The sequence below is a fragment of the Dipodomys merriami genome, unplaced genomic scaffold (assembly GCF_024711535.1).
Source record: "Dipodomys merriami isolate MVZ:Mamm:240054 unplaced genomic scaffold, mDipMer1.0.p SCAF_17, whole genome shotgun sequence".
In the NCBI taxonomy this organism is placed as follows: Eukaryota; Metazoa; Chordata; class Mammalia; order Rodentia; family Heteromyidae; genus Dipodomys; species Dipodomys merriami.
The window spans coordinates 24,981,731-24,995,808 of NW_027203048.1; the positions used below are offsets into that span (position 1 = coordinate 24,981,731).

The 14,078-nt window shown below is 39.9% G+C and overlaps 1 protein-coding gene across 2 annotated transcripts in view; it reads left to right on the top strand.

Moving 5' to 3' along the window:
* Rhoq (ras homolog family member Q) overlaps window positions 1–14,078 on the top strand; it is a 42,061-nt gene that overhangs the window by 25,575 nt on the left and 2,408 nt on the right. For both annotated transcript variants that reach the window (XM_070025522.1, XM_070025523.1), the window contains 2 exons: window positions 9,771–9,935; window positions 10,222–10,317. In XM_070025522.1, the coding sequence (XP_069881623.1) occupies window positions 9,771–9,935; window positions 10,222–10,317 (261 nt within the window). The remainder of the gene's footprint in view (window positions 1–9,770; window positions 9,936–10,221; window positions 10,318–14,078) is intronic.

Genomic DNA, 14,078 nt, shown 5'->3' on the forward strand with positions numbered 1-14,078 from the left:
AACTATAATCCTCAGATCTTAGCCTCCTGAGTGAGTAGTTAGGATTACAAGTGTGAGCCACCAGCACCTGGCTTCAATATATACTTTAAAAAATTTTATACTATATATATGTTTTTATTGTAAAAATACTGTACAGAGGGGTTACAGTTACATGAGTAAGGTAATGAGTACATTTCCTATAGAGTATTCAACACATACTTTTAAACCAGTATAGTAGTATGAAGGAAAAATAAAGGGCAAGTAATAAGACAATATTTTAGTGTTAAGTTCCTAAATTCCTAGAGCTTAATATTCCAGAAATTCCTGCACCTATAGGTAGAATTACCCGTGCATGCAGCAGCCACAAATGTTGACTAGCATAGTTGTGGTTTAGTGGTGATTCAGATACCAAGAGCAATATTTCCAGCAGCATGTGATGCTCTGATGATAAGTAGCTCCTGAAATGTTTTGGATAAAATACAATCTCTCTCCTCCAATTTGAGGAGATTACGTTCCCAGAAAATTCATTAGCATCATCCTAAGAAAACGAAATATGCTCATATATTCAACCAAGTTAGTTCTTAGAGGCTTGAAATTATAAAAGGATTTTTCATGAATGCCTAGCAAGACAGCAGTCATGCCTAGCCCAAGACTGGTTTTCAATGGGCAGGTTGTATAGTAACTGGCTCACACCCGCAAACTCTGAGTACAGCACCCCCATTCATTTTTTGTCTTTGTTTTGTTTTTGTTTTAATTTTATTGTCAAGGTAATGTACAGAGGGGTTACAGTTTCATAAGAAAGGTAGTGAGTACATTTCTTTTTGAACTTGTTACCCCCTCTCTCATTTTTCTCCCCCTTTCCCTCTCCCCCGTCACCTCTCAGATTGCCAGCAGATCTCCCAGTGTTGTATGTGTCTGGTTGAGAGCTGCTTGTCTGCTCCTCAGTTATGAAACTCCAGCAGGGAAGTTGGAGGCCTACTTTTCCCTAGTGAACACACCACACTTACTGCCTTACTGCCAGATACTTGCTGAATGAATGAATGGCTGTTGCATCCACATGAAATCTGTGCCATCAAGTTAGGAAAGAAGAGACTCTGTGGAAGTATGACCAGACATTTACCTTCTCTCTGCATGCCTGAGGCCAGCTGACCTCTGTTTTAGTGAAGAAGACCTGTAATTATAGCACCAGACAATGTAGAATTTCAGCTCTAAATACTCCACAACCAGGGGAGTCACCTCACCATGCACAAAAGAAGCAGCACTGGCAGTGAAGTCGTGGCTTGTCTTTTTTTGGAAAGTCAGGCTTGTCTGCTAGGAGAGCTCAAAGCCCTTGACCAGCTCTCTTTTCTCTCAACATGTGTATGCTATATTTACTCTCCCTTCACAGATGGGGAAGGGAAGCTTGCCTGAGGGCCATTTTTAGCCAAGTCTTGATCCTCTGCCTTGTGGGGTCAGCTTAGATAAAACAGAATCCTAAGACTTGAGTTTTATCCAGGAATTTAAGCCTCCTCCCACATGAAATCTGTTACTAGGGCTGCTCACAGTGTACACGGCATGAGACACGGCAATCTGCCACTCCAGTTCCGTCCTCTGCTTTTAGGGTTGAGGAAGTGCTGGTCCTGGGAGACAAGGTAAGGGCATTTTCCTCTGCTGCTTGTCTTTCTACCTCACCAGATCACATTCCCTCTTTTTCTCAGATTCACCTAAGCAGAAGTTAGGCATCCCAAAAGAAGGAGCAATGGGAAAAGCCCATGATCTCTCCCTAATTCCTTAATAATTGATAAATTAATGGGGGGAACCAACGTATTAGAAGTCATATGAAAGTGACAGTTCGTGAAAGTTGGAAACTAAACGTTAAGAACCAATTAAACCCGTAACAAACAAAACCAAATACAAACATTGTAAAAAATAAAAAGGCAAGCAAGGTGCTGATGGCTCATGCTTTTGTATACTCAGGAGGCTGAGATCTGAGGACCGTGGTTCAAAGCCAGCCTAGGCAGGAAACTCCGTGAGAGTTTTGTTTTTTTTTTTTTTAATTGTGAAAATACCGTACAGAGTTACAATTACATGGGCAAGATAACGAGTACATTTCTTATCAAGCATTGTTGCCTCCTCTTTGTTTCCCCTTCCCATCCCTTACTATACTCCCCTCACCTCCCCACACCCGATCCTCCCCCCCCAAAGTTGTAAAGTTCACTTTTTTTATATAACGACTTGTACATCTCATTGTTGCAATGGGTCCACCTGTATCCCTAGTTAAACGATTTGTTTTTGCCCTTCCCCTCCACAAATTATACCAACATCAAATACAGAGACTCTTATCTCCAATTAACCACTAGAAAACCAGAAGTGGCACTGTGGCTCAAGTGGTAAAGCACTCACCTTGAGCTGAAGAGCTCAGGGACAATGGCCGAGCCCAGAGTTTAAGCCCCATGACTGACCAAAAATAAATAAATAAATAAAAATTAAAACAAATAAAACAAAAAGGCCAAACATGGGAAAAGTTTTTGAAAAACAATTAATTCTTAGGAATGTATAGCACTTAAACACATTCCCTTTTCCAAATGTCCTTTAGTCCAGCAATAGTGGGAGGTGATAGGAGGTAGGAGGCAAATTCAGTAAAGTCAACATTGTAAAGTCATATACCCCAGCCTCCTGAGAGCCAATTTTAAGGGGGCAAAAAGTGATATTTTAATATCACAAAGTTAAATTTTAAAAAATGAATCTAAAAGTGGCAAAATGACTACACAAAGAAAATGAAGTTTCAGAAGCTGCTACTGCTAAGAGTTAGCCTAGAGGTAAGTTAGACAGGATGACATATTTCTTATCCTCAGGGCCTAATTTCAATTCAAGAGGACTCTTGGCCTCTGAGCGTTGGGGTGTTTCCAGAGCCATACCCAATGTCTATTTTGGGCTTCTCACTAGAAACAGATGTTTCAGATGGAGATGACCACCATGGCCTTGGCAGTGACTGAGTTGCTGCTTTATGATCCACCAAACCTCCAGTTTTAGGGCATTCTCCCTGAATTGTCAGACATTTTTCTTTTTTTTTTTTGGGTCCGGTCGTGGGGCCTGAACTCTGGGCCTGGGCACTATCCCTCAGCTCTTCAGCTCAAGGCTAGCACTCTACCACTTGAGCTATAGCGCCACTTCCAGCTTTTTTTCTTTTTGCTTATGTGGTGCTGAGGAATCGAACCCAGGGCCTCAAGCATGCAAGGCAAGCGCTCTACCACTGAGCCACCTTCCCAGCCCTGTCAGACATTTTTCTATATCATGAAAGTGATCAGTTACCTTTTGACTTGGAAGGTTTGGGACTTCTTTCCAGTGGCCCACCTTTCTCTCATTCTAGGTTGTTACAGAGGGACATTCATAGATGTTGGTAAATGGCTATTTTTTTCTTTTTTAAATACAAGTCATCTCCTGGGTTATCTAGCAATGTAATACATGCTTACAGGATTCTCTGGTCTTGGAAGCATTTATCACTGACATTGCCTATTTTACAGAGAAACTAAGGCTCAAGAGCCTTTCATAGCCTCATAAATGGCCCAATGGCCTCATGGCCTCACAAATGGCTCAATGGCCTCATAAACCAAGGCCATTTGGTTGTGTGTATTCAAATCTCAAACACCTCTTCTAAATGTCTTTTCTTAGTGTCCCCTAATGACCATGTGTATACCACATTCTAACATATAATAATGTATTTGTATACATCTTGCCTCTCCTATCATGAACTTCTAAGAACAAAGCATACATTTCAGTGTACCCCCCTTCTTTTTTTCCCTCCTCTGTCATACTGGTTTAGACTCAAGGCCTTGAGTTTTATTTCATTGGCCAGTTGTGGGACTTGAACTCAGGTCCTGGATGCTATCCTTGAGCTCTTTCACTCAAGGCTAGTGCTCTACCACATTAAGCCACAGCTCCACTTCCTCAAGGCCTTGTATTTGCTTGGCACACATTATATTACTTAAGCCATGCCCCCAGCTCTGATTGCTTTATGTTTAACATGCAGGGCTTTGTGAATATTGTAAAGTGTTTACAAATGAGATATCTGAATCTTGCCCTAGCTTCATTTCCCAGGTGACTATAGCACCATTCTGGGTACCTAGTAGGTATTTAGTAGTGTTTCTTATGTTAAGCATTTATCTATTCACCTGCTGTAGCTTCTGCTTTTCCCTTTCCCATTGTTGCTTATGATTGTCCTTTTTGATTTCTGGCTTGAATATCCAACTCAGCTAAGCTCTTAAAAATACAACTATGCCTTCTTTTTGTACATTTGTATCCTTAGAACATCTTCCACATGGTATGATCTCAATAAATCTTGGCTGGTGACTTTCAGTAGCCAGTGTAATAGCAGAATAGGCTGACAGAGGCATCTTGTTCAATGCGAATGGTTTTACATAAAGTTTATATTTTGGATATATATTTAAAGTAGATGTCCAATTCAAAACATGTATTTAGACAAAATGCATTAGCAGGGAACACCCAGGTCCACTTGAAGGGGGCAAGAATAGTGCAGAAGTGGGTAGGTTCATGGGCCCGGCAGGCTGTTGTAAGGAGTGTCTTATGGATGAGTATTGCTGTTTCTCTGTTGCTCTTGAGCACCTTTTATTTTTCCTCTCAGGGAAGATTTCTTTGGCCTCTTGTCTGTGATTCTTATCAGGTGGCAAGTATGTGATATTTTTAAGGACTATGATTGTCATAGTCAGGACAAGAGTGGAGAACCTAATCACCAAACTCTCAGAACACACTTTTTAAAAATGTTTATTTTTATTGTTATTATAAAGATGATATGCAGAGGGGTTACAGTTACATAAGTCAGGTAAAGAGTACATTTGTTTTTGGACAATGTCACCCCTTCCCTTGCTCTCTCCCCGTGTTTTCCTCCTGTCCCCATTCACAAATCAGAACATACTTTTAAAAACTGATACATCTAGCTATCCAGTTAAGAAGCTAAAGAACTTTCAAAAGACTGTTAACCAAACTCACCAATTTTTTTCATGGTTTTGATATTGGGCTTCTAATACATTTTTTCTCTGTTCCTGAGAGTGTTCCAGTTAAATGTTTAAATACCTACTTTTTAAATGAGAACTCAAATATCTAATTGGTGTGTTAATTAGGAGGACACTGGAGAGTTAGCTGGCAGAACTGATTTTGCTAAGTGGTCATTTAACCGTAGGGCATTTAAAAACATTTAACTTCCTTGTGTTGTCAGATTTAAAATATAAAATGAGCTGAAAGGTTCTAGTTATTTCCACCTGTTCCAATGTTTCACATAAATTCACTCTCAAGATATGGTGTGCTGTGGGTATTAACAATTTTATATGATGTTGGCTAAAGTATGCACAGGGGATAATTTATTTTCTTTTAATTTGCTATCTATTATTAGCCTTCTAATTACTCAGGCTGGATGAAACAGAAAGGTCTCCTTCTTATAATAACTGTCAGGTATTTAGCCAGAGGTGATAACCAGAAGGCATTCGTTTTAGGTAGTTTTCCAAAGAGTTCTAAACATACTTGCTTTAAAAAAAAATTTTTTTTTAAACCTAGTTCTTCCAGGCAGCGATGGTTCATGCCTGTAATCCTAGCTACTCAGGAGGCTGACATATGAGAATCATGGTTTGAAGCCAGCTTGGGCTGAAAAGTTCGTGAAACTCAAGTCCAGTAAACAACTCAGAAAAAGCAGGAAATGGTGCTGTGGCTCAAGTGGGAAAGTACTAGCCTTGAGCTCAAAGAGGCTCAAGGACAGCACCCAGGCTCTGAGTTCAATCTCCAGGACCGGCAAAAAACAAACAAAAAACAAATCATTCTTCACATGTAATTATCCTATCAAAATCTGCAATTTAACAAATGCCTAGAAATGGTCGATCTAATTGCCTTCCACGGTGTCCACATCTCTGCCACTGAGGGAAGTCACACCTGGTTCACTGTGTTTAAGAAAGGAACCTTTGTAACAGACTTAAGTGCTATGGAATAGTTGGGTTAATATTAGTAAGCATTTCTAGAGAACTTTGGATTTAACACCTTTAGATTTCTTTTTATAGCCCTCTGGAAAAAGTGTGTAGAATTCTATTTCCCTAATGAGATAAACTTGAGGTAAAATAGTCATTAAAGTATCTAACTTGGTGTTCTTGAATAATCTAAATCTTTCTTTGATGTTTAAAGGAATCTAAGGTTGTTGAGTTTCAAAATGACTAATTAGTGCAGTAATAATATTTCATCCTCTTTTTGTTAATCTGAAAATTATACTGCCCTCAAGAGACCTCAGTTGGTGGATTTAGACAATGTTATTTCCCAGTAAGAGTTTCTTTTCCTTTTTGTCTTTGGAGGAAGTGCCAAAGCCAGGAATGCACAGCGCTCCTGGGACCTTGCATGGATTGCAGAGGAAGCCGACTCAGCTTCCCATGGGACAAGGAGTTTATGTGAAAGCACAGAGCAAGTTCTTTGATGTGCCAAGTGCAATGCTGAGTGCTTCAATTACATGATTTCATTTATTGCTTGGACTCCTATGGGATAGTATCCCCATTTCTGTTTCTGTGAAAATTGGAAATCTAAATATGGATGAGGACTGATTCTAATGAGAACACTTCCACTGTGCATGTGCAGGTTTGCTCTGAAGCCTAGAGCAGCTCCTTAGGATGGTGAGAGTGAGTCCAGTTTCTTAGTTGTCTGTGTACTTGCAGTTTGAATGAGGCAGTGCAGAAAGCATAGGCAAAATACCTACTCACACTACCACCAGATCAACCTGGTTTTAACATTGTAATTACTAATTCATTTTGATTGTATATATTAATGGATTTCACCATGACTGTCCATACATGCATTTGTTGTGCTTTGGTTATACATACTGTTTAACTACTCTCCTGTACACTCCTTCCCTAGTAATTCCTCTATTTCTTTGTTCTTTTTTTTAAATTCCAGCTTCCATTATATGAGAGAAAATGTTATATTTGTTTCTCTCGTTTATTTCACTTAACATGATGACCTCAATTCCATTCATTTTTCCTTCTTTCTTTGGCTGAATATGCTTCCCCTGTGCACATATCTGGTATATTTTCATCCATTCACTCATCAAAGGGCACCTACTCTGATTCCCTTCCTTTGCTATTGTGAGTAGTGCAGCAGAAAGCATGGGGTACCTGGATCTCTAGTATATGTTTGCATTGGTTCCTTAGTTGTATACCCAGGAGTAGCATGGTATAGTTGGCTCCTATGGTAATTTTATGTTTAGTTTTTAAAGGAACCTCCATACTGATTGCCATAATGTCTACACTAATTTGTCTTTCTACCAGTAGAATATAAGGGTTCCTCCCTGGCCCCCACCACAATCTGGCCTGTATTTATGGCTTGTATTCTTGATGATGGTCATTCTGACTGGAATGAGATGTACTCTTAGTGTTGATTGCATTTCCCTCCCGGTGAAAAAATGTTGAGCATTTAAAAAATACGACTTACTTATTTGTACTTCTTTTGAGAAGTGTCTGCTCATATTATTTGTCCATTTATTAACTATATTACTTATATTTTAGCCCTCTTGTAGTAACTAGGCAGGGTATAAGATGATGCACATGCATTCCAGTTGATTTTCTCCCTACTAATTTCTAAACCAGGGCACAGCTTTGATGGAAACTAGTTACAAGCCTCCATTTCTGTTCTGTTTTGTTTTTTTTTTGTCGGTTGTGGGGCTTGAACTCTGGGCCTGGGCGCTGTCCCTCAGCTCTTCAGCTCAAGGCGAGTGCTGTACCACTTGAGCTACAGCGCCACTTCCGGTTTTCTGGTGGTTTATTGGAGATAGGAGTCTCATGGTCTCTCCTGCCCGAGCTGGCTTTGAACCATGATCCTCAGATCCCAGCCTCCTGAGTAGCTAGGATTACAGGCGTGAGCCACCAGCGCCCGGCTACAAGCCTCCATTTCTAAAAAAATAAAAAAAAAAAATCATTGTAAAACAACAGAAGGGTTAGCCTGCAGAGTTGAGTCAGAGACTTTTTTTTCTTCTTGGTAGTCCTCGGGCTTGAACTCAGGGCCTGGACACTGTCCCTAAGCTTCTTTAAGTCAAGGCTAGCACTCTACTATGTGAGCCACAGCACCACTTCCTGATTTATCTGTTTATGTGGTACTGAGGAATCAAACCTAGGGCTTTATCCATACTAGGCAACTACTCTACCATTAAGCTTCATTTCCAGCCTGAGTTTGAGGCATTAATATAATGAACATTTGTATATGTAGGCTCCATGCATGCAGATTCAACCTACTGTACATTAAAATATTTTTAGGGTGTGTATTGAGCATGTACAGAGCTCTTCCTGTAAGTCTGCAGAGGAGTTTTCTGGTGATTATATGTATATAAGACTTGAGTACGTAAAGATTCAGGTATTACTGGGGATTCAGAACCCATCCTCCACAAATATCAAGAGACATTTGCATGCTTGAGTTGAACATATATTAAGAAAAATGTCAGAAGATGACATGAAGGAAAAATTGGTCCACAAGGGAAATGGTACTGTAGTAACTGAGTGGAAGCTGCTTTTAATATTCTCTTAGCTCCACATGTGTGCTGTTCTCACAGTGAAATGAGTCATTTAAGAGGGGAGGTGGCCAACATCAAAATCAGTTTCCTTGAAATGGGCTGATTGTCTAGCCACAACAAAAATGGAATACTGACTTGCTTCCTTCAGTGGAATTTTAAAAAGCAGAATTTGGTATCCCATAAATATTCCATGCAAAACAAGACTAACTACACTCATCAGGACAGCTGTGAAGCTACAGTTTAAATCTTTGGTAACCTAATATATTCTGATGTAGAGGCATCCCCAAGACAGACTGCACGAGGAAGATATAGAAGAGCACACTCGCTCTGTGTGGTCTCCTTTGCGTCCAGATGAATTCACATGGACAGTTGTGGGTGTGTATACCCAGACAAAAGAACTGGAAGAACACTCAGGGAAATATTTGGGAAAGAAAATACAAGTTGGGGAAAAAAGGGAGTTTGATGGATTCACACTTAGATTTCTGTCTTTACACACACACACACACACACACACACACACACACACACACACACACACACACACACACACACACACACACACACACACACACATAATGAAGAAAATTGTAGAAATACAAAGCAAAACTCACAGGTCTTAGTAAAGCTATAGCCCTAACAGCTCTAGATTTGAATCCCAGCTCCTTATTTATGGCTGCCTGTCTTTATGTAAGTTATCTGTCTCGGTGCCTGTGATTACACAAAAGGAAAACAAAGACAAGTACACTCCTTAGGACTGTAAGGATTTAGTAATTCATATAAACATTGTCCGTGCTTGACATATAGTAAATGTTCATTATCTTAATACAAAGTCTAGTATTTAGATTTAGTTCAACTCAGTTCTTTTCAGTGCTTTCAGTTCCAAAGGTTTCCAGCAATAGCTTTTAGTAATCACCATGTATTTTCTGATTTATTGTTGTTGTTTTAAAACAGTCTTGTTCTATAGCCCAAGCTGGCCTTGAACTTTGGATCTTTCTACTTCAGCCTCCTGAGTGTTAAGATTACACCACATCCTATTTTCTTAGTTTTCAAATTTTTACCCAGTGGTGTTTAGGATTTTGAAAAAGAACAGCAAAAAATAAATGGAATTTCTGATAGCTCTTCCTAGTTGTATGAGGAGGGCCAACATTCCATTTGTAGAACTCAGGGTGCTTCTGAACTAGCCTGGTGAACATGTGACCTCACGTGTATATTATTATTGGCTGTAGACATGTACATGTAAATAATGAGATTCCCTTTTGTTCTATAGGAAGACTATGATCGTCTGAGGCCTTTATCTTACCCAATGACTGATGTCTTCCTCATATGCTTCTCTGTGGTAAATCCAGCCTCATTTCAAAATGTGAAAGAGGAATGGGTACCCGAACTTAAGGAGTATGCACCAAATGTACCCTTTTTATTAATAGGAACTCAGGTATGTCTGCTTTGCTTTTGCCCATTGAAAAAATACTGTACAGTCTTTATTGGGGGGGAGAGGTTGTTATAAATGATTCTGTAGTTACCAAATGGTAAGTGTTTAATCAGTTTCCAGTTAATTAATTCTACCATGATTTTGGAGAAAACAGTACCAAAAACAATTATTAACTTTACAAATTAAGTTTTTTTGTTTAATCTTTTTTTTTGTATGTGGGGGCTAAATGTTTTTATTTCTCTTTAAAGAATTGTACTATTATGGGACATTATTGACCTTTCTTAATTAGATTGATCTCCGAGATGACCCCAAAACATTAGCAAGACTGAATGATATGAAAGAAAAACCTATATGTGTGGAACAAGGACAAAAACTAGCAAAAGAGGTAATGGAACATTTTCAGAATTTAAAAATAAAGGTAAAGTAACAGTAGCAGTTAACACTGTGTAGTTATGTATGCCTGGCACTGTGCTAAGTGGTTTCTATGTATTATCTCACTCAATCTTTGCATTGATCCATTGAGGCAGGTTTGAGAAAAAAATGATGGCTTGGAGATACCAGGAACTAGCCCAAGGCCCTGCAGTAAAAGTGGTGGAGCATAGAGCCAGACTCCAGGTCCCAGTCTCTTCCACCTATCCTACGATGCAACTGTGTGCTAATTAAAAGTCATCTGTAGGAAGAGATATAAGAAAGTAGGCACTAAATGGTGGTTGAGCACCGTGGTTACAAATGCTAGCTAGTTGGCTGGCAGAGATCAAGAGGATCATGGTTCAAGTCCAGCCCAAGACAAAATTAGCAAAACCCATATCTTAACAAGCCAGGCCTGGTAGTGTATGTCTATAACCTCAGCTATAGGTGGCATGAGAAGGAAGACTGAGGTCTGAGATTGGTCCTGGGAACAAACAAAAGCACCCATCTAAAAGATAACTAAAGCAAAAAAGAAGGGTGGCATGGGTCAAGTAGTAGTCATTTGCTTAGTAAGTGCCACAAGTACAAGAGAGAAGTAGATACTGAAACTTCAAGCCCTTCTCAATTACTTACACATTTGTGCTCTGTCAAATACATGTTGTTTTCAGCTAAAACTCATGGAGTTGAGCATGGGGTGACACAGAATTACCATTGACATTTGTGGCTCAAAACAGAAAATGGGGGCTAGGTCTAGATGCAGACAATGTGTGCTTGTTTGTATAATTCCTCCTCAAAGCTACATCTACCTTTTGTCCTTTATTTGCCCCTAACATTATTGGGTTCTGTTTTTTAAGTGACTTTACTGTGCCTCTTGTGGAAGCAGAATCTAAATGTACGATTATGAGGAAATAGTTTTTCCAAAGTTAAAAGATACACTAACAAATCTGTTTAGGGTTTCCTCAGCTTAATTCTGTCATCTTGAGGGAAGAAGGAATTTCTGAGTGTCACACATAAGGGTAAAAGTCATAAATGAACATCTTAATAACTTAGCTACATAAGACTTTCATATCATGTCCAAAGCCAGAAATAAAATTAGGTCACATAAAAGACTTGACATCCTTAGTACACAGGAATACTGGCTCAAATGAATGAATCAGAAAAAAGACATTGACCCCTGGAAATAAAATTACCTGAGGAAGTCAATATGAAATATGCCTAGAATACACAGAATGAAAATAGAAATGTTGAAACTCATTTGGTGTCAAATATAAATTCAATTTCCATTCATAGAGTTGCCAAAGGAATGGAAAAATGAATTATTTCCATTTTGCATGGGCACAGGCAAATAGGCACTGTGCTATGTTGGTGGTAGTAAAACAAAAGCACTCTCGACAAGATGCTAAAGCCTTAAAATCACAGACATAATGTTGATCAATCATACAACTCCTGCATTGGAATTTAGCCTAAGAAAATTATTCTGACATTGCTTTGAATACAAAGTTTCAGTAACAGAAGAAAGAAGTGTTTGAGATCTATTTCATAGCGTGTGAATGTAGTTACAGTGTAGTCTATGTGTTAAAACTGCTGAAAGTAAATTTGTTACCAAAAACATGAGTATTTGAGGTAATAAACATGCCCATTAGCTTGATTTAACCACCTCACACAGTATAGAGAGCACTTCACTATGTACCTATAAATACATAGTTATACCTTGTCACTTTACAATGAAACAGTGATCAGGAATGTACTTAAAGAAATACAAAGATGCTGCATTGTTTACAAAAAACTCCCTGTGTCTATTAAACATTCATAGTAAAATATCTAGAGATGTTCATATATATCACGCAGCTTCAGGGAAGAAAGTTGTTCCAACACAATACAATCCTAGATAAAAGCTGGCAGCAGCATTTGACTCAGTGTAGGAAATCAAACTTGGGCTCCCACAGGCTAGGTAAGGACTTGCCACGGAGCTCCCTTCTGGAAACACTTTCTTCACTTGCTTCCTTGAGCACTCTCTAGCTTCTTCTCCCCTCTAGGCCTCTCAGCTATCTTTGCATCTCCCACAGGGCCTAGGGAACTGCTATCAGTCGCATGACTTCAACTGTCTTCTACTGAAGATTCTCAAATATCTCCATCTAGCCTTGATTTCCTCCCTGAACTCTAGATGTGATGATTTAGTTCTTTACTCAACAAGTCCATCTGTATGGCCAAGGATCCCAAAGTCAACATGTCCTAACAAGAATTCCTAATTTTACCCTCCAAACCTCCCCTCCCAATTACTCAAGTTCAAAACTTTGAAATCATAACTTGACCTTGCTGTTTCTCTTTTACCATATACTTCCAGATCTCCCGACAAAACATACTGTTCTACCTTTGGAACAGATCCAGGATCCAAATGCTTCTTAGCTCTGGCCTGGATTATCGGATCAGCGTCTAACTCACCTCTGCTTCTGTCTCTGCCCATCATAGCCAGCATAGTCCACTCTCAACACAGCACTCAACACAGCATATTAGCAGCTGGAGTGTGTGTGTGTGTGTGTGTGTGTGTGTATCTTACATATCATAGTCCACTCTCAACACAGCACTCAACACAGCATATTAGCAGCCAGAGTGTGTGTGTGTGTGTGTGTGTGTGTGTGTGTCTTACGTGTGTGTGTGTGTGTGTGTGTGTGTGTGTATCTTACATATCAGTCCTGAGCCTTGAACTGAGGGCCTAAGTAATGTCCAGCTTTGTCCAGCTTTTTCATTCAAGACTGGTCCTCTAGCACTTGAGCCACAGCTTCACTTTTGGCTCTTTAATGGTTAATTGGAAATAAAAGTCTTATGGATTTTAGTGCCTAGGCTGGCTTTTAATTTTGATCTCAGATCTCAGCCTCCTGAGTAGGTAGGATTACAAGTGTACGCCACTGGCTCCTGGCCAGAGTGAGGTTTTTAGTTTCATTTTTTGGTCGGTCATGGGGGCTGAACTCTGGGCCTGGACACTGTCCCTCAGCTCTTTTAGCTCAAGGCTAGCGCCCTACCACTTGAGCCGCAGCGCCACTTCTGGCTTTTTTCTGCTTATGTGGTGCTGAGGAATCGAACCTAGGGCCTCATGCATGCGAGGCAAGCATTTTACTGCTGAGCCAACTTCCCAGCCTCAGAGTGAGTTTTAAAACACAAGCTGTCAGCTCACTCAGCCCAGAATCCTCCAGTAGGTTCCACACATGAGAGTAAAGTCCAACCCCTCCCCCCATTCCAAGGCCAACAGGCCCCTCTGTCATTCTCCCTTAAAGCCTTTGTCCTTTTGCTGTGCTTTCTGCCGAGGGTTTTTTACTATGTGGACTTCATTATTTTACTCTTTTCACATTTCAGCTCAAGTGTCAATTTCTCCATGTGTCCCTACTTATTCCCCATGCCCTACCTTCCCATTTGTTTTGAGACCATATTAGTTTCTCACATTCCACTTCTATACTTGCTAGTTCAGGATTGGTCTCGTCCTTCTAAAATGCAATAAGCTGCAGGAGAACAGGGTAGGGACTTAATTTTATTCTCTGCTGGTTCTTACATTTCAGGAAGTGTGTATAGCAGCTTTTCAGTGAGTGAACAGTTCCATCTGAGGGTAGAAGGTGGCGATTACAATCAGTCTTGCTGATGTTGTCACTCATACAGTGACGCTCACCCTCTTTTGCCCCAGCCTTTTTTGTTTGTGGGGAGGCTCCCAGCACCACCCACATCAGGGTCTTTGCATCTGCACCCTTC